The sequence below is a fragment of the Zingiber officinale genome, chromosome 6B (genome assembly GCF_018446385.1).
Source record: "Zingiber officinale cultivar Zhangliang chromosome 6B, Zo_v1.1, whole genome shotgun sequence".
Lineage (NCBI taxonomy): Eukaryota > Viridiplantae > Streptophyta > Magnoliopsida > Zingiberales > Zingiberaceae > Zingiber > Zingiber officinale.
This window is the reverse complement of record NC_055996.1, coordinates 129,116,853-129,143,154: the sequence shown is the minus strand read 5'-3', so window position 1 is coordinate 129,143,154 and position 26,302 is coordinate 129,116,853. Positions and strand designations below refer to the sequence as shown.

Sequence of the window (26,302 nt, the reverse complement as noted above, 5' to 3'; positions counted from 1 at the left end):
AGTCAATTAACAACTCTAGAGTAGTAGCATGTAGCTATCCTCACGCCAATATAATAATTAACCAAACCCCTTTAATCCACAATATCGACAATCCTCTCCATCTCTTACCAAATTGCCATAAACTCAATTTTAAAACTTCAAATTTGTTCTTGCAATGTCATGAACAAAATACATTTAATGTAATCCATTTTGGTGACCTAAACATGGTTAATGGCTCGTAATGGGGCCTTAATTATAATTAATGATGATCTCCTTAATTTAGAAATTAAATTAGGGGAAGGTTCTACGCTGGCAGGCGGAGTGACAACATCTGAGGGAGAATTTCATTTTGCCCCTGGAAAATTTGATCAAATGTGTGGGTGTTCAACGGAGTATGGCGTTGTGAATTTATAAAGTATGAGGGGGTAAAGTGTGATTGAGAACGGAAGGGTATTAGTGTCATTTCATATTTGCAATAAACAGTGTGTATAAATGAGGAACCGGCAGGAGCGAAATCCTCCTCTGTTCGCAATTTTCCGATCGACCGACGCCATGTCCAGCAATCCGTGGGGGTCTCTGCTAGCGAGCTGCTGCGGGATTGGCTGCGGCGCCGCCTCGGGAGCGCGGCCGCGAAAGCTCCGGAGCGGGTCGGACTCGTGGGACGGGAGCAGCGGCGGCTTCTCGGCTGAGGATCTGTCGCTGACGCTCGCCGGCTCGAACCTGCACGTGTTTTCCATGGCGGAGCTGAAGGCCGCCACCGGGAACTTCTCGGCAGCGAACTTCCTGGGCTCCGGCGGGTTCGGGCCGGTCTACCGGGGGATCGTCGACGGCGGCTTGAGGCAGCAGGAGGTCGCCGTCAAGTCGCTCGACTTGGACGGCCTGCAGGGCCACCGGGAGTGGCTGGTGAGCTACACCAAACTAAGCCGAACCGAACTCGAAAACGACTTCACGCTTAAACACCTTTAATTTGCAGGCGGAGGTGATGATTCTGGGGCAGTTGAGGCATCCCCATCTTGTTAAACTGATCGGCTACTGCTGCGAAGACGAGCACAGGATGTTAGTTTATGAGTTCATGCCTCGTGGAAGCCTGGAAAGTCATCTCTTCAAAGGTATTTTCCCTCATATAATAATAATAATAAAATAGAACAAATATATATGGAAGCATGCATGTTAGTTTTCCTTTGACTTGGAATAGTTTTAAGGCTTTGATGACGTTGTCGATCGATCGGTATAGGGCTGCTTGTTTCGTTGACGTGGGAACGAAGGTTGAAGATAGCAGTGGGCGCAGCCAAAGGCCTCGCCTTCCTCCATCACGCCGACAAGCCAATCATCTACAGAGATTTCAAGGCATCCAACATTCTAATCGATTTGGTATAATTTTTTGTTTTTTTTATTTCTCTAAATCGAACCGAATTGAACTAACAAAAAAATAACGATAGTTGCCGAGTTAGTTGACACACTGTTGTTAAACAACGACTCTTCGACTCTTCCGGTGGCTATTGTTACGAGATGAGCTATGAAAGGTTGTTTTCATGGATTAAGGTGGACAAATGCTTTTTTGCTCGTTTTCCAGTGGGAAAATGCGATCGAATGTATTGTTTGTAAACAATTAACTCGTTTTTTTTAAAAAAAAAAAAAATTGTTTGTTTGTTTTGTGGGCAGGAGTACACAGCCAAGCTGTCAGATTTCGGGCTGGCGAAGGATGGGCCTCAGGGGGATGAATCTCACGTGAGCACGCGCGTGATGGGCACGCACGGCTACGCCGCGCCCGAATACGTTTTAACTGGTGAGGCTTTAGACCGTTGTCCGATTTCATGTTGTGACTTTAGACCGTTGTATCTGTGACCGATGGATGGATTGCAGGGCACCTCACTGCGAAGAGCGATGTTTATAGCTTTGGTGTTGTGCTGCTCGAGCTACTTGCCGGGCGGCGATGCGTGGATAAAACCCGGCCGAATCGGCAAATGAACCTAGTCGATTGGGCTAAGCCTTACCTCATCGACCCCGACAAGCTAGGCCGAGTTATGGACCCGAAGCTGGATGGAGTCTACTCCACCAAAGGAGCCCGAGAGGCTGCAAGAGTAGCCTACAATTGCCTCGGCACCAAGCCTAAATTGAGGCCTAACATGAGAGTCGTGGTGCAGGCATTGGAGCCGCTCATGGATCTACGCGACCTGCCCGTGGGGCCATTCGTCTACGTGGCACCGACCGAGGAAGAGGAAAAAGAGAGGAAAAGAGAAGAAGAAGAGAAGATGGAGTTCAAGGGTGGAGGGGGGAAACATGGCGATCTCAATCAGAGACACAAGCAACGGTTTCCCAACTCGATGATTCATTCTGATATCGCGATGCACAGAGATGGCACTACTTTGTACCGCTACTCTCAGTTGTGTAGGTCACTGAGGCAAAAACAGGAACGAGGAGCTTGATTTGGTTGATTAAATGACTGCAAAGTAACAAAGAGACGTGATATTGAAATTTAGGGAGGAAAAAAACATAGTAATTAGACTTCTTTTGCGATTACATAGAGGTTTTTGGAACTAGTTCCATACTAATGGTGAAGATTGGATATAAAGACACAGATTCAAAAGGAACACTTGACAAGCAACATAAAACATGGTTGAACATGATGAAGAGGGTAAGAACGACGACATCTGATTTCTCATTGCACAACTTACCACCTTACACACTCCCAGGTTCATAACATTAGGATGGTTTCCTTTCATGCAGTTTATTCTCTGCACTGTACAAGCTCCAGCTACCAACGTGATCAGTGGGGTTTCATAAAATGCCGATAACTTCTCCCTCCATAGCTGAGTCTCCATCGCTAGTTGTTACCTCTTCCTCCTCTTAGATTCAGCCTGCAACAATTGAACAGCAAATCCAACCTATAAATGCCATCAAAAGTTTAAAGGGTAGCAACTGTTGACACAGATAGATTAGCTATTTCATAGCTGAGTTTTAATCACATCAAAATAAGAACATTTTAAGTGGCTAAAGTATGTTGTCTTTTATCCTAATGTTATTAATTTCATCTGATTGAAACTGGTGGGTAACTACTGGTTAAGCGATAACCTCAGCTATGAAATTACATGGGGCAACCTGCATCAAGGTGTTTCAATTATAAAACTAGAGCAAGCTTCAAACTTCCATGATTGCTTGAAGATAAAATCAATATCTGAAAGATGATATCCACAAAATAGAGCTTAAATAGGTCCATTTTCACATAAACTACAACAGGATAATCATCAATGATCAAGACTTGAGACATCGTAACCATTAGTATCATAAGCACTAAACAAAGTAGATTTCTTAACTTCCTCTAACCATCAGAGAGAGCAGGTGTTGCAATGGCAATCAGCATAGAATATGAATGAAGAATTTCTAGACTCATTACCAATCTAAACAAACATGAGTTAATTGGTTCAGGAATAAGAGCACTTAAATGCTTTTCCTTGAATGGAAGAGCACACTAACACTACCAACATCACCTTAGGTTCAGAGACTGGTGAAGCTGGAAAACCATTTGAGGATCTTTTTGCATCACTTTCAGGGCTACAGTCTGCACACAGAAAGTGTTCCAATTTTTTTGCTTGTTCAATACTCATGCCCGCGCAAGATGGATGGAACCTATTTGAATAAATTATTTATTTACCTCTGCATAGCGCGTAGAAAGATAGAAACTAAAATAGAAAACAAAGACAAATATTAAATCCCAAGAACAAATGATGAAATAGATAAAACAAGTAATAGACTTCATCACACGCAAAAACACAGCAAAGGATCATAAAACAGTTATTCCAGATCACACCAAGTGCAACATCAGGGAATAAGATAAACTTAGATCTTCTAAAGGTAAAAATTTATTAAGAGTGATATTCATTTTCATTAGTAGAGGAAGAGAGAGGGCAAAGAAGACTTGGTTAGCAACAATAAAATAAGATAAAGGCTTGGATGTTGTTGTGGTTAATATCCATTTTAAATCAGTCAGCTTTGTTGCAATGCTGGCATGATGCACATAAAAAATCATCCACAACACAATTTTATCACTAAACAAACCAAAGATTTAAATTAATCATTCACTTCCAAACATTCTTCTTTTATCAGTTGGGCAGCCCGGTGCACGAAGCTCCCATTATGCGGGTCCCAGGGAAGGATCCATTGTACGCAGTCTTACCCTGCCTTTTGCAAGAGGCTGTTTCCAGGATTCGAACCCGTGACCTTTTGATCACAAAGCAACAACTTTACAGTTGCGCCAAGCTCCCCTTCGTCTTCGTTTATCAGTTGCAAACTATAATTACTGCAAGCAGAAAAGGTAACCTCTTACAGTAATAGGAGGTGCATAGCCAAAGTGACCATAGGAACCATTTTTTAACATGTTTGTCCAAACATCAGAAATTTAACATAATGTAAGAGAGAAGTGTGAATGAAAGATAACAAGGAAGATATTTAATAGATAGATGTCAATGAATTGGCGATGATTCAAGTTTCTAGCTGTGAACAAACCATTTAGTCTCCAATGTCCCAATGCAAATTTCTATATTTAATCTTTAACTCATACTATATAAGTTTCATATAGTCTAAAAGAATACTCTCCCACACCCATGTTTTGAGAAAGTACCCTTTAGCAGGAAATACTATCATCTTCTTAATAAAACAACTCCATGAACAGATAGGCAGTACTCTGAGACCTTACATAGAGAATATAAGATGCACAACAAGCATCTATTGGGTTAAAGCAAAGCATACCAAAAAATAAAGAGGTATGGGTTACATAAATATTTTTCCAGCCTGTTTATTGATATGTGCTACATTTGATATCATCTTAGCATTAGCATATCTGCCAGGTACTCCAGCTACTTCAAACGTTTAGAGTAATTGCCCTAACAAGGCCTCGATTTCTACAAAACACCAATTAGAGCAACTATTTTCTAAAAACCATTGAACAAGATCCCTAATTCATCTTTTCTCCAATTTTTTTTTTTCATAATATACAGTGTTCCTGGTCAAAAGTAAGAAAAAGGAAGATGTTGACAAGAATCCCCTCGTCCAGTGCTTACTTGAACAGAAGTGAGTGAGAAAAAATAAAAAAGAAATTGATGATCCTCAATTCCTCTTGCTGCTGTTCAAGAACAAAGAAATTTAGTGCCTACCTAAACAACATTTGCCTACAAATCAGCCAATCAACGGTAGTGTTTGCAAGAATTGCCAACAAATCATCCTTGTATTGAAGGACAATAAGGCACGAGTTGCAATTATTAGCTGGTCAAAAATACTTTTGCATGTGCATGTGCATGTGCATGTGCATGTGCATGTGCAATCGTACAGATGTTTATGAGAGTTTTTCCTCTTGTTACTTGCAAATTTGCCTCCAAGAACCAATGAAGAAGAAATCTTGCAACATCTAATCAGAAAGGAAGCTTAAGGGGATGTTTTTACTAGGCTTAGAATCTAGAAATTCATGGGTTCTTAATTTTCAATTTATTGAAATCAAATGAGTGATAAGGTGAAATAAAAGTAGAAACTTAAACAAGCTCCACAATTAAAAACTTTGCTTTTTCTTCTAAGCCTATCTTGTCAGTTATTTTTGCATTTGAATATTTCATAAATATTAATATTTTTCCTCAAACTTCCCACCCGCCATGCATGGATAGTAATGGAAATTCTTGTTCTGATATTAATTATATGGATATTTACTGTCTTTTTTGTATCTTCTCAAGTATTTAGGTTTTGTCGAGATCTTTTATGGAAAACATTTTTTCAATCACTAGGGGAACACGAATTAGAGATCTTGTTAGTCACTTTTATAAAGGGTCATCATGTATGAGCAATTTGCAGAATCAAGGGTTTTGCTAGAGCAACTGCCTGATTGTTCCCATATCAAATTATTGCCACTCTGTCTCTAAAGAATATTTGTTTGCACAGCCAAACAGCATCTCAATTCAACCAAAATTAAGAGCTTCTTTGAAGTGATTGATTCACTTCCAAATTTGAACTCGCATCAATAAGAGAAACAACCAAGTCAGGCAAACGAGAAAAGAGTAGTTGAAATCATTTACCAATCCTTGCATCCGTCACATTGAACCATCAGATCATCAGGGTTGTAAGGCATCTCGCATTTGCAGTATCTGAAATGAAAAATACAAATTCCAGATAAAAGTACAAACACAAGAAAGTTTCAATCACAAAATAAGGAAAAAAAAAAAATTGAACCAAAGCAGGCAAAGCTCACACAGCAACACGATCAGGAGTGAAGGCCCCGGTGGCAGCCTTGTACTCGAAGCGGCAGAAGTAATCCTCAGCACCGACATTCTCCAACTTGGTGTAATTTTTGAAGGAGTGGACAACACACTTGCCCTCGATGGTGTGTGCACTCTGCACGTCATAGTGGTCGGAGAGGAAAAGCTCCTTGGCGCCATGGAACTGCCGGCGGCCGCCCATGGATTCCTCAGGTCGGTAGTACCACCGAACCTTCACCCGCACGTTGTTTCGGTGGTCGGCCTCGATCTTCTCCACCCGCGCCACGTACGGCGGCTTGTCCGACTCCGACGGCCGGAGCAAAACGCAGTCGCTGACTACAGTACCGCCCTCGCGCATTGAGAACAAAGTAGCAGCCGAATAATAGCTCAAAAAGGTCACGAATTGCACAGGAAACAAGGCAGTACCTTTGACGACCTTGTTGGTTCCTTTGATGGTGTAGGAATCGAGGTCCTTCTTCCCCGGTTTGGTCTTGGCCATCAGCTGACGGGGGAGTACAAGTGAGTACTGAATGGGTCTCTTCTCGTCCTGGAACTAGTGGCTCGCGCTGGCGATGGTGGTCACAGTGCAGATCGAAGAGGAAGATGGCAGGAGATGAAATGGAGGTCAAATCGAAACCCTAGAGATAGAAAGAGAGAGAGAGAGAGAGAGGATGAGCATTTGGAAGTGGGTTCCCAAAAAGGGTGGCAAGGAAATGACTCGCTGGGTGAAGGTCCTTACATCAGTTGAGCAATCATTCTTTGGGAACAGGCAGTCCGACTCGGCCGGTTACTAGAATCGGCCCGGTCCGGCCTGACACCGGTTCAATCAAGCCGCTTCATTCCACACCTGTAGAACACAACACCCGAACAAGAGAGGAAAATGCATGTGACTCTAAATTTTGTATACCTGCTCAGAAATATTAGAATCGATTTTCAAGCAATTTAAAGCTTTGAAATCTTGCTACAAAGGTTCATCTCCATTGTTGAAAATCTCAATAAATACATGGAACCTGCAGTTCTAAATATACAGAATGGTGTACTAATATGACCTCTTCTTCGCCCAGTGAAATTCACCATTCACTTCAGAGACTGGATGCAACCATTATTGGTGATGAGCAAACAACAAATCAACAACTTGAGGGTCGAATGTAAGTTGGAGGCAAGGAGGGGCAGTTTTCGTTCATATTCGCGTAAGGGTCAATAGTGTTGTATTCAGGCAGCTCCATTCTGTAATCCCCTAGTATCTGGCAGAAAGGAAGCTTTTCCTCCTGTGAATTGCACCAGCTTGGTAATCGCGTCTGGTTGTTCTCATATATGTTAAGCATGTAAGCATCGCGAATCTGGAGAAAGGAGAGGAGTGTAGGGTAAGAGCGCGGTGAAGAAACATCTAATATGTTAAGTAAAAAACTTGGTAGTGACAGAGTGCCATGGTGGATAAAATTGTACTTACAGTGAATTCAGTAACTTGTATGGAGTTGGCTAGAGGGCCAAATATTCCAGCCTCCTTGTACATTTCCAGAATAAAAGCGACACAAGTTGTAGATTTTCCATCACTGTAAACCCAGTCGTCTTGTTCGGGCATGGTGAGCAACTGATCGAAGGTCATTCCACGCCTTTCAGTTTCAACGATAATATCGTGGAACTCCAACCCCTGACAAGCAAAACCTTGTTAGTTACTTGAACAAGATTAAGACATTTGTTTCTATCATCAAAGGTTATGGCATTCTCAATAACAAAAATTGACAACTATGACAAATATTGTGTTTCAATTGCATCCATTTTTTTGGAAGTGGATCATTTTAAAGATGACCTCAAATTTCCATGTACCAAGGTACTTATCACATCCGTAGATCAAGCACATGACCTTTATTGAAAAGAGATCCTGAGGCAAATCAGCAGCATCTGTCTACTATGTCAACCTTTACCTACTAACCTTACTTCATTAATTTACAAGGGATTCCTATCTATTCATTCATATACTGATAAAAGGATATTTCCCATCTCAAAACATGCAAGATGTTTAATTTTTCTCAATATCCATCTTCATTTGAGACAGAAAAAATATCCACAAAATATTTTCTAGTATCAGACAATCACTTATCGAAAAGTTTAATCTGTTAGAAATGACAAAATTCATATTTCATATTTTTGGCATACTTTGAAGGGGAGCTTGGCGCAATAGTAAAGTTATTGTCATGTGACCAAAAGGTCACGGGTTCGAAACTTGGAAACAACCTCTTGCAAAAAATAAGGTAAGGTTGCGTATAATGGATCCTTCCCCGGGACCCCGTATGGCGGGAGCTTCTAGATTGTTTAGGGTAGCTGGAATAACTACTCGAGAACAGCAGAAGCAAGAGGAATTTAGAGTTTTAGTAGCATCTGAGATTTTGTATAGAACTTTTTAATTAACCAAAATTGCATAATGAAAATCATTTTAATAAGAGCAAATGGGAAATAGTATTTTTACTATATCCAGCCAACTATGCATACTTGCATAGGCAAGAAAACCTTGAGGCAAATATCCCATCCTGACTTGTTACTCAAGATAGTTACAAACTAGCTGACATTCCACCGAAATCTAATATCTAAACATATAACTAGAAATATTTCAATGATCTAGTTCAAGTACCTCTGTCCCAAGTCGCTTGTTGAGGGCTTCATTCCACATATTAGCAGCATAAGCAGGTTGCAACCTAGTCCACATGGACATAACGGACATTACCTGGGGAACAAACAATTGCAGAAAATATTTAGATGAACAAGAAAAGTTCCTAATTAACCCTATTAGCAAAGAAAATAAAGACAAATAAACTAAGCATCAAGACAAACTCTACAAGGTGGTTGCATGGTACATAACTGCCCTGCCGATTGTTTGTACTCTAACCAAGTTATACCTGTCCATCCACTCAAGAAACAATTTATTGTTTTTGTTTACCATCTTTCCCTCCTTTTTTTGTCTTTTCCCACTTCTCTCTCTCTCCTTTGTCCATTACGACACTTGCTCCCCCTCCTTTGAAAATAAGCTCCCTTTTCTGTCTTCTAACAGATATCAACACCTATCACCTGTTGGTCCATCAATCGGTAGCTTTCCAGTCACCAATCAGTTTCAAGAATTGATCACTAATTGAAACCTTGGCTCAATTGGACAAGCTTGAAGGATTAATTATAAAATGACAATAAACTTTCTGACATCCTTAACTCCTTAAATAAACCCCATCCTATTTTTGTCGCATAATAACAAAACTATTCTAATCTATTTTAGGACTGCACTTCCCTCATTAACCAACAAAACTCCTATTCAACAGAACTGTGAATAATTCTCATAGGTTATACATAATTTTGTCATATATGATCTATGTTGCAGTTAAAAAGTCACAAGGGCATTTGATCCTAGCTTCTAACAACTGTCCTAGATGTAGCGGTAATGGGGGAAGGGATTCAAAGTGATGGAAATAGAGCAAAATTAATCTGAGTAAATTAACAGTTTGTATATAGTAAATCTAAAGGTATAATCCAAAAGAATAAGACTTCCACATCTTTAGTATGTGAATATTAAACACAAAAGATTGTATCACAGCGATGTAGAAGCTGACATATACCTGCTAAACTATAACCAAAAAAATGCACAGTAAACACATGTCCAGAATCTAATGAACGAAAAAAAAATTATGATGAATTAATAGATAAAATCAACAATTATAAAGGTACCAAAGTTTGAAATTTAAAGAATCCTTATTACACTCATACCAAATTAGCATCAAGGGGAGGTGGATAATTATCAGATATGGTATCGATCCAGCTAAATATCATGTTGTGATACCCATAGGGTTTTCCGGACATGCTCCTAGCATAAGCCCATGCTGCTGTTTCATTGAATTTTGCACGCAAGTCTGGATGCAAAGGCAGCAACGCTATTTGAGGGTTAGAATTATCCTTCAGTGCCAAGTCCCACCACTCATCCCATGGAATCACCACAATAATCTCCTCTCCCTGTCAGGAAACCATAGTCAGAGAATTAGGCAAAAGTTTACATGTCACTACCCATTGGAAAAGAGATCATGTTAATCAAATAGCAGTTCAAGACATATTAATTAATGGACTTCCAATATATCCATAAAGCTCAAAAGTAATGATATAAGGTTAAAGTTGGACATTTATAATCTCTCAAGTACCTTCTCATTCTCATGTCCAGATTCTCCAACCCAGAGATTACCCACTTCATCCTTTAAGCAAACTGCTGTATGCCCAGCGAATGCACCAGTCACCCATTTTTCTAATGTCTCAAAACCTCCCCAGCGACCGCGGATCTTTGAAACTGCTAGGAAATCACCTGAATGGATATCCTCTACTCGAATTGTAGCCTGATGAGGTTGAGAACGTTGCTCAAAGGTGGCATCCATATGTTTCTCCAAGAATGCTAAATTAGCATTCTGGCCCCAGCCAGTGTTGGAAAAGAGAGGCAAAACATCAACCAAAGATAGCAAAGTCCCAAGCATTCCGGAGGGCATGAGAAATACAGATATACCATGTTGTTTAACCTGAAGAGTATTATCAGATATCAATTTCAACTACTCTCATGAACTGATGAAAGTAGAAAAGATCCATCAAAATTTACATATTCCATTTCTGCTGCATCTTCCCATGACTTTATCATGAGTGTGTGTTCCCGTGCTGAGAAATAATAATCCCACGTTATCCTGTATGGTGTTGCGAATACATAGAGATCCATACATGTCCAGCTATGTGCTGCATCGGTCTACCAGAGAAAAGACAAAAAATTAACACCGACTCGAACCACTACTCAAAAAATAATCATCAAAGTAATGTGTAGTAAAACAAAATAATTAAGGCGATGTCAGATTGTAAGTTATTTGAGGATTTATATGTTTGCAGTGCAATTTCTGTCAATTCAGAAACAATTAAGTTTGTGCCAGTAGCACACATATAATCATTTTTAAGCTCTTAAAGAAATGCAGGACAAAAACGCTGCACGCTTTCTTTAGGTAACTGATAACTATCAACTCAAGTAGATCCTACAGCTAGTTAAGGAAAGCTAAAACAAGTTGGAGAACAAATCAACATAATAGTTTATTAATCTCTTACACGGAAACATAAAATGATAGGAAAGGAAACTCTAAATTAAGCCAAACAAAATCAAATAACCAAAGGATTTAAGATGAACAGGCGCTAAAATATTGGCAACATAGATCAATTTGTCTACCAAAAAATCTGCTTTTTAATTATATATATAAATATATATGGGAATTTGCCTTGAGACGTAGAATTGCGCCGCTGTTGCTGCTCTCATTGTCACTGCCTTCCCCATGCTCGATGAATTCAAGTCGCGCCTCGTTCTCAAAGAAGCAGGCGCCTTTCCAGCCGACGGCCGCAGCATCGGCGACGACGGATCCGACATAGGACGGTAGGAGGTCGACAGCGCTGTGCAGGTTATTCATAACCGGCCAGGATATTTGGTGGGGGAGGATCGGAAGCACGTCGCCGACGCGGAAGGGGACCTTGAAGGTGGCCGCCGGCGAGCCGCCCAACCCGAATGCTAACGCGAACCCTAGCCATAGGAGCGGCCAAAGCGACGACAGGGGGGAAAAGACGACCGCCACCATGGCATGGAAAAGTTCCCTTCCAATTCAGGATCTTCTCCTCCTCCCTTCTCCCCCTTTAGATAGCGCCTCAGAAATTTTCGATGGTATGTTTGACTGCCACAAAAATCGAAGACCCTCCGATCCGTAAGTTTCATTCAGCGTGGACGCCGTGGAGAAGTGAAAGAAGCTGCAATATTTAGTCAACGAGAAAAAAAAGAGAGTTATTTTTTATTAGTTTTTAATTTTTTTTTTCAAAAATTAGTTATTTATCAATCTATTTTTTTCAAGATTCTTTATATTAAGTTTTTTATAAAAATTAAATATCATGGTTTAAAAAATAGCAAAGTTGAATGATAAACTCTCTTTTTTACGCTAAAACACTAATTTTTAAATTTTTGGAAGGGTGTATTTGTTTTCCAATTTACCTCTCTGGTAATATTTTAAAAATTTATATCACTTTATGCAGCATCGTAATGATGTTAATTTTTGAGGTAAACGTAATTAATTTTTTTATTACAATAATGATGTTAATTTTATTACAATATATATATATATATATATATATAACTCTAGTATTTAGCCTGGAGGTCTAGAGTTTGAATCCTGGGGAAAGTAAAAAATCCACTGGTCGACCGAGGGTCGTCGGTCGACGACATAAGGAGTCGTCAGTTGAACCGCCCAAGGGGCCGAGGGGGTCGGGTCGTTACAATAAAAATGCGCCTTTTTATTGTAACAACCCGGTCAAGCAGGAACTTATCGAGGAGGGCAGAGAGCCCAATCTTTGCATAGCCAACAGAGGACAGCTCCCCCGGTAGCAGCTGCATATGACATGCATGGACAGGAACACTCTGGTGCCCTCATAGTACCACAGAGCTTTATTCTAGGACCATAGTATCTGACTCAGGGGCAGTATCAGCCACAGCCACTAGTCCAATACCAGTCACAGCCCCAGCCGCTGATCCAGTATCAGTCGCAGCCTACCTATCCGTCTCTGGCTCAGTACCCGGTACCGTCACAATGGCAGGCTCAGAGTCAGGCGTTGCAAGCCTTTGGCAATACTACCACCTCCACCACCGCCAGAGACTGGACATATTTATGCAGTTACCAGAGAGGATGCACAGCGAGCCGAAGATCCATTTTCCACGGTATGATTTTACTTTATGCATTATCCGCTGATATGCTGATAGATACTGGTAGCTCGCATTCTTTTATTTCCCGTGCCTTTATAAGGGACATAGGTAGACTAACTACTCTTCGACTGCAGCGACTGACCATCTCCCTACCGTCCAGTGATACATTGGACGTCACTCAGGAGGTCAGAGGTTGCCCGTTAGACTTTGACAACATGATACTTGCGGTAGATCTTTTAGTACTGGAAATGATCGACTTTGATATTATTCTTGGGATGGATTGTTTGTCAGCATATCATGCCATTGTTGATTGCCAGATGAGGGTGGTCACTTTCCGCCCATTATGAGTTTTTTGTAATGTCATTTGGGCTTACCAATGCTACAGCGGTATTATGGATTGTTTGTGGTGGAGTGTTACTCCCACATGTTTTGGATTGTTGTGGTAGAGCGTTGCTCCCACATATTATAGATTGCTTGTAGAGGAGCGTTGCTCCCATATAGGTTGCATTGATGGTGGTAGAGCGTTGCTCCCACATATGTAGTATTTCTTGTGATGGAGCGTTGCTCTCACATTCCATGATCTATTTCTTTGGTGATTTGTAGCTAGTGATCAGATTTCAGACTTATTGTCGGGGATCTTATAGTTGAGTGTGCCTGTTGTACGACCATTATGAGTTCTAGGTTTTACCATTTAGGCTTACAAAGCCCTAGATGTTTTTATGGATTCGATGATTTTGATATTCCTAGGTTGTTTGGATCGGTTTCCATTGTCTTTGTTGATAATGTTGTAATCTATTTCTGATCCGAGGAGAATCACGTACACCCCCTTCGCATACTTCTAGAGATGTTTCGACGGAAACATCTATATTTGAAGTTCACATGGGTAGAAGCCTACGAGACCAACTTCCAGGAGCTGAAGCGGAGATTAGTATTGGTTCCAGTTCGATTTTTGCCCTATGGAGAGGACTGGATTCGTACGCTGATGCATCTCTTCAGGGTTTGAGTGTTGTTTTGATGCAGCACGGCAGAGTAGTCTCCTATGCATCTCGTCAGTTGAAGGAGCATGAGAAGAATTACCCTGTTCATGATTTGGAGTTAGCCGCCATCATCTTTGCTTTAAAGATTTGACGGCATCATCTATACGACATTACCTTTGAGATTCTTACGAATCATAAGAGTCTCAAATATATTTTCACCCGGAAGGAACTTAATCTCCGACAGAGGAGATGGATGGAGTTCCTGAAGGATTACGATTGTACCATTAGCTATCACCCGAGGAAAACTAATGTGGTTGTTGATGCACTTAGCAGGAAGTCCAAAGGGAATTTAGCTTGCTTCCGAGCTTCAGTCACGGACTTGATTCAGGGATTCTCCAAGTTGGGCCTTCAGGAGCAGGGACAGACAGAGCAGGGTATATTGGTTACCATGGTTGCTCAGTCGTCGATCAGGATGAGGATCTGAGAGGCTCAGGCCGGAGATCAGTACTTACAGTTCATTGGCAGCCAGATAGCTTCCGGGCAGCAGACCGAGTTACACGAGATGAGGAGAGTATTATATACTTTCAAGGCAGATTATGCGTACCTTCATCTCACCCGGTCAGGTAGGAGCTACTTCAAGAAGCTCATCGCTCTCGATTTGCGATCCACCCGGGCGGGACCCGCATGTATCGAGATTTGAGACGTTCCTACTAGTGGAACGGTATGAAGAAAGACATCGCGAAATTTATAGGTAGATGTCTTGTCTGTCAGCAGGTGAAGGTTGAGCACCAGTTGGGCCGCCCAAGGGACCGCCAATTGGGCCGCCCAAGGGGTCGGGTCGTTACAATAAAAAGGCGCATTTTTATTGTAATGACCCGACCCCTCGACCCCTCGACCCCTTGGGCGGCCCAACTGGCGATCCATTTGGCGGTCCCTTGGGTGGCCCAACTAGCGACTCCTTATGTCGTCGACCGACGACCGTCGGCCGTGCCGTTACTCACTAGGACTTTCCACCTCTGGCCAGTGGATTTTTGGCTACCAGGATTCATAAATTCTAGTACTTAGCCTGGAGGTCTAGAGTTCGAATTCTGGGGAAGACAAAAATCCACTGGCCAGGGGTGGGAAGTCTTAGTGAGTAATGGCACGACCGAGGGTCGTCGGTCAACGACATAAGGGGTCGCCCAAGGGACCGAGGGGTCGGGTCGTTACAAAATATATATATATATATATATATATATATATATATATATATATATATCTTTTGATGTCACTTTTTAACAAGTGATGCGACGATAAAGGGGAGTCTATTTGTCACGGGTCCATTGATATGGTATCAGTCAAAATCAAGGCGGTCAACGTCAGGGCTTACGGAAAGAGTCTCGACTAAAGGTGGCTATCTGGTTATCCCGGTCAGCAAAGGAGTGGCCGAGTGGATCACTCGGCCAGTCAGACAAATGGACATCATGGGTCGTTCGGACGAATGGACAACCTGTAGTTAGTTGTTCCGGCTGGCAGAAAAACGAGCCTCTCAGACCACCCGTCCGGTAGGAAAACGAGCTGCTCGAACTGCCCGTCCGATGCAAGAATGACATTACGCAGGAGGAAAAGAGAAAATAAAATAGAGCATTTTGTCTATCATCATTACATATGAAGAAGTCAAGACCAAGAAGAACACTTCATTTATCATTAATGCACAGAAGTCAAGACAAAGAAGTCTTCCTCTGGTAATTAATATCATTAAATAAGAGAAAATGAACGATCACAAAAAAAGGTATAAAACAGTACGCTGGGTACGAGGAAATGTAAGATTTATCTATTTCTCGACTACTCATTCTCTCTTCCTAATTCTAACTTGAGCATCGGAGGACCAACGTCATAGACCCCTTCCCTGGTTTTGTTTTATTTTGCAGGATTGAGGTCTTCATCTCGTCAATAGTCACCACCATCCTCAATTTTTCAACTTCTTTCATTCAGACAGAATCAATAAATATAAAATATTTTACTAAATGTCTAACCTTTCTCATGAAAAACCTAACTCCCATAATTTACATTCTTTGAAAATATGAGACCGCCCGAAAAAGCTGCTAAGGTAACCGTTTTATTTTTGCTCTAAAAAGTATAATTATAATTATGTTAATTGTATTGCCTCACCCCTCCATAATGTGCTAATATTGTTGAACAAATTTTTAAATAAGATCCCCAATCAAAAAATACTGAATTTTTTTTTATCATTCTGAATTTATTCTGATAGCATATGAAAAAATTTCATAGAGCTAAATCAATCATCCACAAAAATAATCAATAAGACTAATTAAATTTATTATTATTTTTAAATTTATTATTATTTTTTATTATTGCCGTATAAAATCTCCATAATTTATCCCTGCTACAAAGTCTTAAACCACCTGGGAGAAGCTGCCAAGATGACAATTTAAACTTTTACCACGTAATAATATTTTTCAATAAAGTTATTCTTTAAAATTAACGCCACAATAATATTATTTTTCGAATACGACACCGCAATTGATGAGAGGGATAAAAAATAAATAAATAACTTTAAATGCACAAAGCAAACGAACGTAACCCAACCGAACCACAAACTATTCTCGTATGGGCTCTAAGCAAAAGAACCAATTCGTGGCTAATAAAAAAAATATCACAACTAAGAAAACACACCAAATACATATGAAGCTCAATTAAACTATTGTCATTGTCCATAGTGAATCTTTGAATGCTTTGGATTCTAATGATATCCAGCAACAGCTTAAAATCGGAGTTCGAGGTTTACATAGCCAAAGAAATTATTCAAAGGAAATGTGAAACCGGAGGCTCAGATAAATCGATGGAATAGGTTACTGCAACCAAGAACCGTTTGCTGAGATTCCAATATATTTACAAACATCAGCGCTGCTACTCAATAAGTAAAGAAGATAAAAATTGGATAAACCAATTACTCATTTTGAATGTCCGTCGCAAGGGGCATAAAAATGGGGGCTCTATGAAAGTTTGCAGCTTCAGTCAGAGCCTCAAAGTGGCCATGATCATAATACTGAATAATCTCCAGCGTGATTCTCTAGCATTTTGTTTTGCACAGCAAACCACAGGCAAAATCTAGCGGAAACTGTCACTTGCTTGGATGGATCCATTAAATGGTACTAGAAAGCCCAGCTGATTTGGGTGTGGGTTCAGTCCGCGTGTAGGTGAGATTCCTTGCTGTCCGCGACGAGACATTTGATGTTAGTGGAGGTTTTGCTCCCTCACTAGGTTGCAAAATGGATGTCTCCCGCTTCCATTGCAAGCTCCTGGCTCCAGGTTTAATTGGGGGATGCCCTCGAAAAGAGCCAGGAAATGTACCTCTTGGATATGGCATTCGGCCAACTCTAGAAGCAAATGCTGGCGCACGAGCAATCCAGGACCAAGATAATACTGGAGCCGCTTCATGAGAGCTTCTGCGTACCACCTATAATACACAAACAATCACATGCCAAGTTATGCACTATTCTGTGAACACATAGAAGAAATAACTTTAACGCATTAATAGTATTTAAAGCTTACTAACAAGAATGCATTAGCATATATTCTCTTGAAAGTATTATGGTTTAGAATCATATGTCAATCGATAAACACTACTTTACAAATGGGGAAATCAGACAGTCACCACAATCATCTACTTCAGTCAATGCTCTTGCTGCTTTCTTTAATTCTATGAAATGATTGACGGCCCAACATTGAAAGCTTGCCTTAATCAAATTTTTTTTAACATAAAGATGGAAAATTGGATACAGCAGAAAAGATGCAGCCATCAGGTCTCACAGAAAATAATAAATCCCATATCTGCACTAGTTTCTCCAAATGGGGAGCATAATTTCCATATACATGACCCTATTGAACGGATGCAAAATATGGTGTTTAAGCAAATTTGAAATTTGAAAATCATAACCTTATTGGATGTTTAGGAGTTAGGTATTGACAAATTTAAGACAGCAAGAAATAAATGACGGACCAGAGGCTGGTCAAAGAATGTCATGAAAACTTCATAATTGCTTCAGTGAATATTAATTTAGAACATAATAATCTAAGGATGCTGTATGCAGATGGAACATATATATATATATATATATAATGGTAGAAAAAACAAGCTATAGAAAAGCACTAATATACTGCAAGCTTGCCTTGAGGATGCGGGACATAAACGAAGTACCATTCAATGACAATGCTAAATCTGCTGATTCTTTCTTCAGGAATTCAACATAGGCTGATCTGCTTGTAGCCACAACAAGATTATAATTTATGATTGATCTGAGAACATACAAAAAAAAAAACATAATGTAAAATTTTTATCATTACCCTGTAGGTTGACCGGTGGTAGCATCAGTAACTATGATTACTTTAAGCACGTCTCCAAATTGGTTGAAATGACGGGAAAGTGTATCTTTAGTTGCAGCAAAATGAACCTGTGAATCCAGTGGCAATATAGATTAATTACACTGCTTTTTCATATTCAATTGTTGCAAATGTGAGAAAAACAAATACTTGCATTGCTAACAAATAGAGTTCGAGAATCTCCATCCTCGGAAGGTCGGCCAGTAGTATATGAACCTGTAATTAGAAAGTGGCCGCAATATTAATATCCATAGGACACAGAGATGAGGATAAGGAGATGCCTCAGCTACTATTTACTGACAGAAGGTTCGTGGTAGCTGAGGTCTAAAGTCTACTAATACAGCATGCACCAAACATCAGTTTGATGTTTGGTTTTGGTGGCAGAATAGTTTTTTGAAATGCCAAACAAGTATAACAGTATTTCATGATTCTCTGAGAAGTATAAGTTAGAATTCAATATACCCGGAGCTGATAATTGTTTCAGAGTAAATTCCTTTTGATCGCAGTCCTGATCGATTTCCTATAGATATAAACAGAATAAACCCCGTCAGACATTCAATTTACAGTGAAGTACAAATAACAAAAAATCACCTGGCAAATTAACAAAGTAGATAATGTAGAAGTTTTGACGATTTCAATAACGGTGAAGAAGACAAATAAGTTGGTGGATCATTCAAATGACTTGGAAGAGAATAAAAAACTAATAATTAAACCCACATCACAAACAATAGGTATGCAATCATGATTGTCAGAGCTACTAACAATAAAACAAATAATTTTAAAATAACTACAACAAATAACAGCAACATGTCAATTATAAGCCTCTATTTTTTTACATTTTAACACTCAAAATGTTCATTCATATTTGAAACAAATCTCCCTGGTGTATCTTATTTCCCAACGATATTGTGCTAATTGATTAAAATAAAAGAATAACCTCAAATTCTATATGTTGGAGAAAAACTTAAAATCCTAGGCTTCAAGTAAAATCAAATAACAAAATGAAAAATAGTTCCAGTAACAAGAAAAGTAATAAGTATGATAGGTGGCTAAAACATTTAAAATGTTTTAGAACTATAATCACTAACCAGTGTTCTTTCTAGTGATTTAAAACTTTAATGGTCCTAAAATTTTAACTCAGTGGTTTTGGATGAGAGAAATACTGGTGAATACTGCATGAACTATGTTTACAAGAACTTAAACTCTAGCTTAGTGGTCAAGTGTTTAAAAACAATAAACAGGCAAAGTGATTCATACAAAGATCACATGGGATAAATCAAAAGACCACCTAGGTTAGATATTGTGGGTTCCTACAAAATGACAAAAACAATTAATAATATAAAAACATAGTAAGCATGTCCTCATAAAAATGTGTTGGCAGTGCTGTCAACTACAGCTCTCATTCTCATGATGCTTTTGACCCATATATACTGAGTTGTTCAATATGGGAGTTGGACATCTCATTCTGAACTTGCATCAACTTGTAGCTAAATCAAAGGCGCAAGCAATGAAAAAATGCCTTAGCATCCAAATCTTGTCTTATAGAGAAGGTTGTCAGCTACATTGAGAGGTTTCGAGACTTGCATCAACTTGTAGCAAAATCAAAGACGCGATGATGGAGGAAGAAATTGTTGGAAAAACAATTCATTCCTTGTGGTTGGGCTTAACCACATTGTTTTGATGTGCTGGCAATAAAGTTCAAGTTTGGCATTTTGGATTTAGGATGCATATCAAGTGTACACATTAGTTGTGCCAATTCAACTTGGAGTTTGCATGGTGCTTGAGGAGCTTGGTGAACTTGTAGCTCATAAGATTCATAGCATCATGGAAGATAAAACTCAAGAGCAGCTCAATAGACTCAGAGATGCAGGCTCAAATCAAACGATTGACTTGGAGCTGAGAGGAGGCAGACCTGAGAATTGGGGGCTGAGATCGAGCTGTTGACTTGCAGCTCCAAAGGAGCTCAATGGATTCAAGAGTTGGAGTCTTGGATCAAATGAATGACTTGGAGTTAAAGAGGAGCTTAATGGACTCCAGAGCCAGGAGCCTAGATTGAGATGCTTGGATGACTTAAAAGGTAGGCAGTCCAAATCAAAGAGATGAAGACCTGACGGTGCGAGAGTCATTGATTAGAAGAATACAATCTTGGATTTATTCTTCAAGCATGTACATTGTAATAATATGGTGATTGCCAAGGAAGTGGGCGTGCTACCTAAAACTTGGTTGAATTCGCAACATTAGGGCATTCACAACTCATGTAGTAGATCCAGAACAAGCCTTGGCCTTATTGTAGGCTTATGGGGTGTAAGCGAAGAAAGGATGTTGGTCGACATTGTTCCAGTTGAACTGGCCAAGGTTGCAGTTGAATAGGAAATGGTCAGTCAACTGACCAAGGTTGACATTCGACTGTACTAAGGGTTTAGGCAAACTAAATATTTCTGTTTAAGCACAATTTAACTCTAAGATAATGGTTGGGATATATAACCTTTCCCAAGGAAAGGTTCAGATGTTCAATATTCAGAATACCAATACCATAGCATACTGGAAATCTTTACAAGCCGCTATAGGCATGTTAGACATACAATTTTCAGATAGGTCTTAACCTGGTATAGACCTGTTTGAATGCGCTAGTCTAATATGAGAGGAATTCTTGCAAACCAGAACTATTCTTATGACTAATGAGAATCAAACCCAGTGCAATACTAGGATATTTAGAAAAGAAAATGAAAAGGTCATGGTAATTCATAAATAAAGGTCATAAGCCAAACTTGAGTTGGTAACTTAATGAATTTCCTCTCTTACAATCCTACTTTCCCTACATCTCCCAAATTTTCGGTAAAAATTATGCTCTCCGTATGAAAAAGACAAACAGAAAAGATTGTTCATTTGATCTCAATGAATAAACTGAGTTAGACATGGCTAAAACATGGTTAAGGTAGAGTTCTGATGGAATAAACAGCTTAGGTTGACTTTTAAAACACTTACAATATATTTATCATGACTTCAAAATAGTTTAAAAGTTAAAGTTTTATTAGTTTTTGGTTGTACAAAGATACTCAAAATTAATTGCATCAGCTTTGCATTACATAAATCAGAGACTAAAAATGAGATGGAAAATATAAAGAATTTTGAATTCAGCCTAGATGGTGTTTTGGTACAATATGCACATGGCATGAATAATTGATGAGATGCTTCATGCCAACAAACACACTTACTTTTATATTCTGAGCTGGGAAAACATCATTGTCTTTTAGAAACTTGGCACTCTGATTTCCTACACCAACTGTGCTCTTTTTTACTGCTACTTGATTCTCCAGCTTGGCATCATCCCTAGAAACTTGATAATGGGTATGTTTCTGTGTTACATTAGCAGGACTATCTACAACCTTCTTAGATCTCATTACTGTTAAACCAGTAGTTCTTTCCTGATCCAATAACCTACTTTTCTTTGATATTTCTTCAGACTCCGGTACAATATTTGGCTGCATCATCACAGATTTGATTTTTTTGCAAGATGGAATACCTCGAAAAGAATCCTGACCAAGTTGGTTAACACTACCACTGCCGTATTCATTATTATCTAATGTGCATTCGGCAGGCACAGGAATCTCTTTCTTTACTATGGACATGTTACCATCAAAGTCATCATACTCATTTCTGTAAGGGCGATCCAAATAAAGTAGTTCTGGAACCTTATCAGTAGCAGCAATCTCACTATCTTCGAGCTCTAATGCAGTGGGAACTGACAACTGATTAACATCCTCTTCCATCTGTTTGCTATGACCCAATCTATCAAAAACACTACCGGCCAACCTGACCTTGGTTGCATCCTCAGCAGCTTCAGCAGCAGCTTTTAGAGCAATTGAAAGAGTACCCAGTCCTCTTGACTCTGGTCTTCTGTGGGATCTTGCTTCTATCACAGAATCTGTACTAACTGCTGAGACTACCGAGCAAACTCTTTTTAAAGCTGGCTCAGCCTTAGAGTTTGACTGCTGCACAGTTTTTACTGCATCTCGAACAGCAAACTGAAGAAGCCGGCGTGAAGCACCAATTGTTGAATATGAGGTTGTATCTCTCTGTATTATTAACAAATCACAAATTAAAAGCCCAGGAAATGAATCAATACAATTAACTAATAAACATGGGAAAAATTATCAATTTTGATAATGCATTGCATCAATAATCAGTGACGCAAGTTGCAACACTTCAATATCAAGGATGCCAGATCCAGCAAGCCCAACAACATCACAAATCATTGTCCCAGATAGAATTATATGGTTATAAAAAAATCATCAAAATAATGAACAAAAGCAACTCCCAGTTTACTTTCCAAGTAAAGAGGCCTGAAATGTGTTGAGAAAATTCTTGATGAAGTTGAGCAACAATAGGTCACTTAGACAATTAAATTATCCAAGTAAACAGCAAGTGATAGTGTCTCGAGCATACTTCTCCTCAAATACAAATGTCATCTCTGGCCAATGTAATAGGTAGACAACCTAGTCATTATAGGTAGGTAATACCTTCGTATCAAACCTTCTTAGCACTTCACTGCAAGCTACAATTTTTTGGCAAAATGAACTTGCTATTTGCTAAATTGAGTAAGTATATTAGTCAAAGTAATCTTTCATGCCATCTAACCAACCAAAGAATGCATTAGAAGTAACCCATCAATCAAACTACAGAATTTTACATCAACTTGTTTAATAATAATATACCCTAACTTTCTGGGAAGGTTCCTACATGTACGGTTGAACCATATCTACATATCCATCTTAATTGTTCAATAATATATCCTAACTTTTTGGAAGGTTCATGAATGTACAGTTGACTATATCTACATATCCATCTTAATTGTTGATATCATTTGACCATCTAGAGGGGGTTTCATCGGTGCTAATAAGAATGAAATAATTTTATAAACTATCAATTTTTAATATGCATTAGACAAACAAATATTCCTTAAATAGGAACTACCTATTAAACAAATGTAATGCCGAATAAAATCCTAATTACTACCATAACCATATTAAAGTTGGTTCCTACTGCAACCTAATTACATCATTATCATACTTGTAGAATAATTAAGGCCTACCACAAAAGCATATGGCAAGTTATTTACCTGTACTTGTGTGTGTTCATCATCTCTGTTTCGCTTTCTCTTACTCTTGACTATAGGAGAATGCAATCGCCTGTCAATATTAGGTCTGGACACTTTCTCCTCCGCATGCAGAATATTGGTCACAACACTGTGAAGAGGAAAGGTTCCATTACTCTCCTGTGTTTTACTTTTCCACCCTCTCCTATGATAATTTCTAGTGCTAGAATCAGTTGAAGCTTTAACTGTCTGATGTTCATGAGCATTCTGCCTCTCTGAAGATTCGCATGGAACATGTTTAGACTTAGTCACTTCATCTGGAATAGACTGTTCTGGCTGCAAATATAAGTGTATATTTGACGAGAGATGATCCCACAACCTGAAGAACAGAGATTTCATACAATAAAAATCAATGGGCTAGAAACTAAATATTAGAATGAGTATTCCATGTAGCACAGAAGCAAATTTACTTATACTATAATATAGGCTCCTACCAGGAGATAAAAGTTGCAGTCTCCTCCCCCAAAAAGACATCCAGTTCCTTCTTAGCTTCATCTTTGTGACGGCCATTCCTGAGTAAAACCAAAACATAGTCCTGCAAATGTGCAGTGTACTATCATCAAAAAATTTACCAAAGTTATTACTTAACTGGCTATACTGATAACAATGTAATAAAAATAAATCCATAAAAAAAACAGAACCATTTGAAAAGCACGATAAAGCAGTTGAAATTTTCATATAGTCCACTTTAGGAAAGGAACTAAAAAATTGTTTTTCTGAGAGCTTATGTGCAAGCTAAAAGTTGAAGAGACAAGTTAGCTATTCACTGACCAACAACAGAGGTGAAAAGCTGAGGCAAAAGTGAGACAGACTGGGAGGAAAAGAGTTAAACCTTGGTCCTCACTATATGAGTTACAAATGAGGTGGAAAGTTCCATCTATTAAACGCAATGCAGTTGGTACCTATAGACCAAGGTTCCAAGATCATACCCATCCAAAACCTGAAATTAGTGTTTATGTAATTATGTTCACATAAAATTTCCTAAAATATTTAACCAGGATACATGGTCAGGATGTTGAGAGCAATCTTCAAAGCTAGATCCTTTCCCGTACATAGTACTCAAGTTCAAGTAACCCTGTGATATGTGTCTAAACCCTAGACATAAATTGCACAATAGACTCTAAATAATATTTCTTACTCTAAAATTGCAGCATCAATGTATGGAAAATTAATCAAACTATTTCATAGCAATTTGTAGGAAAGCGATAGTTGTTTGTATTGTATAAAAAATCTTAAAAACTTCCTACAAATATACATCACTAAAATGAAACAAAGATAGGCTGGACATGGTGGTGGAAATATGATAAGCAGTACTATTTCCCAAATGTAGGGTTCTGTTTTGGATGTTACTTTAACCAATGTAGCATAAGCCAAGAATTTCCTTCCACCAGTGGATCTTTATGAACTATGCAACCACTAGAAAACAATGTTACAATGTAATATATTGAAGTCATACAGTCTGTTGCATGTGGTTACACAGATAGGTGGAAACTTCCCAGCAGAAATGCAGAGGTGATTCCATTTAGAGGGCATTATCGAGTCTATGCAAAACAATGTATGAAGTAACAAGTTAAGAATCATCTGACAACATCGTCGGCTGTTTTAATCTCCTCGCATTTGATATTCATATATCCACAAGTAACGAGAAATCAATGTCACAGAAGAAAGCAAGAGAACGAAACGCCATTGCTCTAGATTAGTTGTTAATAAACAAAAGGGTTGTTTTGCTTAACTGATAGTAAATGTAACGGAATAAGACAAAACAGATAACATTGGAAGAGAGGTTGGAACGCAATTCCCTCGTTTTAGACACAGGAAAAGCAGAAAAAGGAGGGTTGAGGTTTCCCTCACATCCTCTAGAGCAATGAGGTTTCTAAACAAGGGAAAACAAATTCCTCTCCTCCCTCTCAAAAACCCCCAATCCAAGAAAGTCCATCACCATTAAGAACACAAAAACTCAGAAATATAACCCTACCACGAGGGTATCATCCGTATAATCGCCCATGAACTCCTTCAGCTTCCCCATGACCTTCTCACGCAGCCTCGATAAGCCTTCTGAACTGAAACTGACCTTAAATGTCCGATCATCGCCCGAGCCATCATGAACATCCATGCCCGACGCAGAAGGAGATCAGACAAACACCGTAATTCACCGTTTTGTTCTTCTCGGCACTTGAACCGACGCCTAACCCAAACGGAACGATTAGCGCAACAGAGGATAGGGGACGACGAGCGGCATGTAGAAATCGCTGAGGAGCAGGAAGGGTCGGGGCGGGTGGAGTATAGTTGACGAATCGAAGAAACCGCCGAGGAACGGGAGGTCGCCGATGCAAAGAATGGATTGGATTAGGGATCCGACAGGAAAGAGGAGGTCGGCTGCGTATAAATGGTTTTCGATCAGCCATTTTATTCGCGTGAGGAAATCAAATATAAAATTACGATAATACCCCTGGTCGTTTATCAAATCATTTGTTAAATACTAAAAATGTACAACTAATTTTATTATTTATGATACTACGCAGCCGCGTTCTGTGCTGATGTCTAAGCGCTCCTTTGATTCTCTGTATGATTAGAGATCAATTTTTGATACACAGGTATCTTCAAAAAAAAAAAAAAAAAAAAAAAAAAAAACTTTTTTCTATCTTTTAACCTTAATTATATGTTGACATCAGAATTTACCTCCCTTCTTATAATTTAATTTAAGGACCGATTATAAGGAGCGTCTTGGATGAATATAATCATTTTTTATTATAATAATATTGAAACGCTCCGCTCCTTATGTTCTTTATACCAGGTTGAGACGATTCATTGTTGAAGGTCGATATGCTATCAGAAGGCATCG

At 39.2% G+C, this 26,302-nt stretch overlaps 4 protein-coding genes across 6 annotated transcripts; 1 reads left to right on the top strand and 3 right to left on the bottom strand.

Moving 5' to 3' along the window:
• Positions 1-487: 487 nt before the first annotated feature.
• LOC121989495 (serine/threonine-protein kinase RIPK-like) lies at positions 488-2,447 on the top strand. The gene is made up of 5 exons (XM_042543580.1): positions 488-882; positions 953-1,088; positions 1,214-1,350; positions 1,642-1,765; positions 1,843-2,447. Exons 1-5 carry the CDS (start codon positions 532-534, stop codon positions 2,403-2,405), a joined length of 1,311 nt encoding a protein of 436 aa, XP_042399514.1. The 5' UTR covers positions 488-531; the 3' UTR covers positions 2,406-2,447.
• LOC121989496 (chromatin remodeling protein EBS-like) lies at positions 2,431-6,935 on the bottom strand. 3 transcript variants are annotated; one of them, XM_042543582.1, is made up of 6 exons: positions 6,642-6,935; positions 6,209-6,551; positions 6,036-6,104; positions 3,632-3,659; positions 3,468-3,538; positions 2,431-2,837 (listed from the first exon to the last, which is right to left on the bottom strand). In XM_042543582.1, exons 1-6 carry the CDS (start codon positions 6,712-6,714, stop codon positions 2,804-2,806), a joined length of 618 nt encoding a protein of 205 aa, XP_042399516.1. In that variant the 5' UTR covers positions 6,715-6,935; the 3' UTR covers positions 2,431-2,803. The 3 variants fall into 3 exon arrangements, with proteins under 3 accessions (XP_042399516.1, XP_042399515.1, XP_042399517.1); XM_042543581.1 differs by lacking the exon at positions 3,632-3,659 and having other exon boundaries at positions 3,468-3,606; positions 6,642-6,934; XM_042543583.1 differs by lacking the exons at positions 2,431-2,837; positions 3,468-3,538 and having other exon boundaries at positions 3,570-4,276.
• Positions 6,936-7,133: 198 nt separating this feature from the next.
• On the bottom strand, positions 7,134-11,990 carry LOC121989494. The gene is made up of 7 exons (XM_042543579.1): positions 11,486-11,990; positions 10,831-10,971; positions 10,388-10,753; positions 9,963-10,205; positions 8,845-8,937; positions 7,666-7,866; positions 7,134-7,555 (listed from the first exon to the last, which is right to left on the bottom strand). The coding sequence occupies exons 1-7, from the start codon at positions 11,834-11,836 to the stop codon at positions 7,343-7,345; spliced, it is 1,608 nt and encodes a 535-aa protein (XP_042399513.1). The 5' UTR covers positions 11,837-11,990; the 3' UTR covers positions 7,134-7,342.
• Positions 11,991-16,602: 4,612 nt separating this feature from the next.
• Positions 16,603-25,834, bottom strand: LOC121989493. Its single transcript, XM_042543578.1, has 9 exons — positions 25,436-25,834; positions 23,895-23,995; positions 23,425-23,779; positions 21,521-22,381; positions 18,768-18,825; positions 18,460-18,521; positions 18,270-18,376; positions 18,095-18,182; positions 16,603-17,382 (listed from the first exon to the last, which is right to left on the bottom strand). The coding sequence occupies exons 1-9, from the start codon at positions 25,571-25,573 to the stop codon at positions 17,068-17,070; spliced, it is 2,085 nt and encodes a 694-aa protein (XP_042399512.1). The 5' UTR covers positions 25,574-25,834; the 3' UTR covers positions 16,603-17,067.
• Between the last annotated feature and the right edge of the window lie 468 nt (positions 25,835-26,302).

Excerpts from the sequence above, each read along its gene's own strand:
- LOC121989495 (XM_042543580.1), top strand. The coding sequence starts at position 532 with ATGTCCAGCAATCCGTGGGGGTCTCTGCTAGCGAGCTGCTGCGGGATT. Across the intron at positions 1,089-1,213 it reads GGAAAGTCATCTCTTCAAAG|GGCTGCTTGTTTCGTTGACG; the intron begins GTATTTTCCCTC and ends CGATCGGTATAG. Across the intron at positions 1,766-1,842 it reads GCCCGAATACGTTTTAACTG|GGCACCTCACTGCGAAGAGC; the intron begins GTGAGGCTTTAG and ends GATGGATTGCAG.
- LOC121989496 (XM_042543581.1), bottom strand. The coding sequence starts at position 6,714 with ATGGCCAAGACCAAACCGGGGAAGAAGGACCTCGATTCCTACACCATC. Across the intron at positions 6,552-6,641 it reads AACCAACAAGGTCGTCAAAG|TCAGCGACTGCGTTTTGCTC; the intron begins GTACTGCCTTGT and ends GCGGTACTGTAG. Across the intron at positions 2,838-3,467 it reads CACCAGTCTCTGAACCTAAG|GCTGAATCTAAGAGGAGGAA; the intron begins GTGATGTTGGTA and ends CAATTGTTGCAG.
- LOC121989494 (XM_042543579.1), bottom strand. The coding sequence starts at position 11,836 with ATGGTGGCGGTCGTCTTTTCCCCCCTGTCGTCGCTTTGGCCGCTCCTA. Across the intron at positions 10,754-10,830 it reads ATGCAGCAGAAATGGAATAT|GTTAAACAACATGGTATATC; the intron begins GTAAATTTTGAT and ends AATACTCTTCAG. Across the intron at positions 10,206-10,387 it reads CTGGACATGAGAATGAGAAG|GGAGAGGAGATTATTGTGGT; the intron begins GTACTTGAGAGA and ends GTTTCCTGACAG.
- LOC121989493 (XM_042543578.1), bottom strand. The coding sequence starts at position 25,573 with ATGGATGTTCATGATGGCTCGGGCGATGATCGGACATTTAAGGTCAGT. Across the intron at positions 22,382-23,424 it reads ATGAACACACACAAGTACAG|AGAGATACAACCTCATATTC; the intron begins GTAAATAACTTG and ends TTAATAATACAG. Across the intron at positions 17,383-18,094 it reads TTATGTCCCGCATCCTCAAG|GTGGTACGCAGAAGCTCTCA; the intron begins GCAAGCTTGCAG and ends TGTGTATTATAG.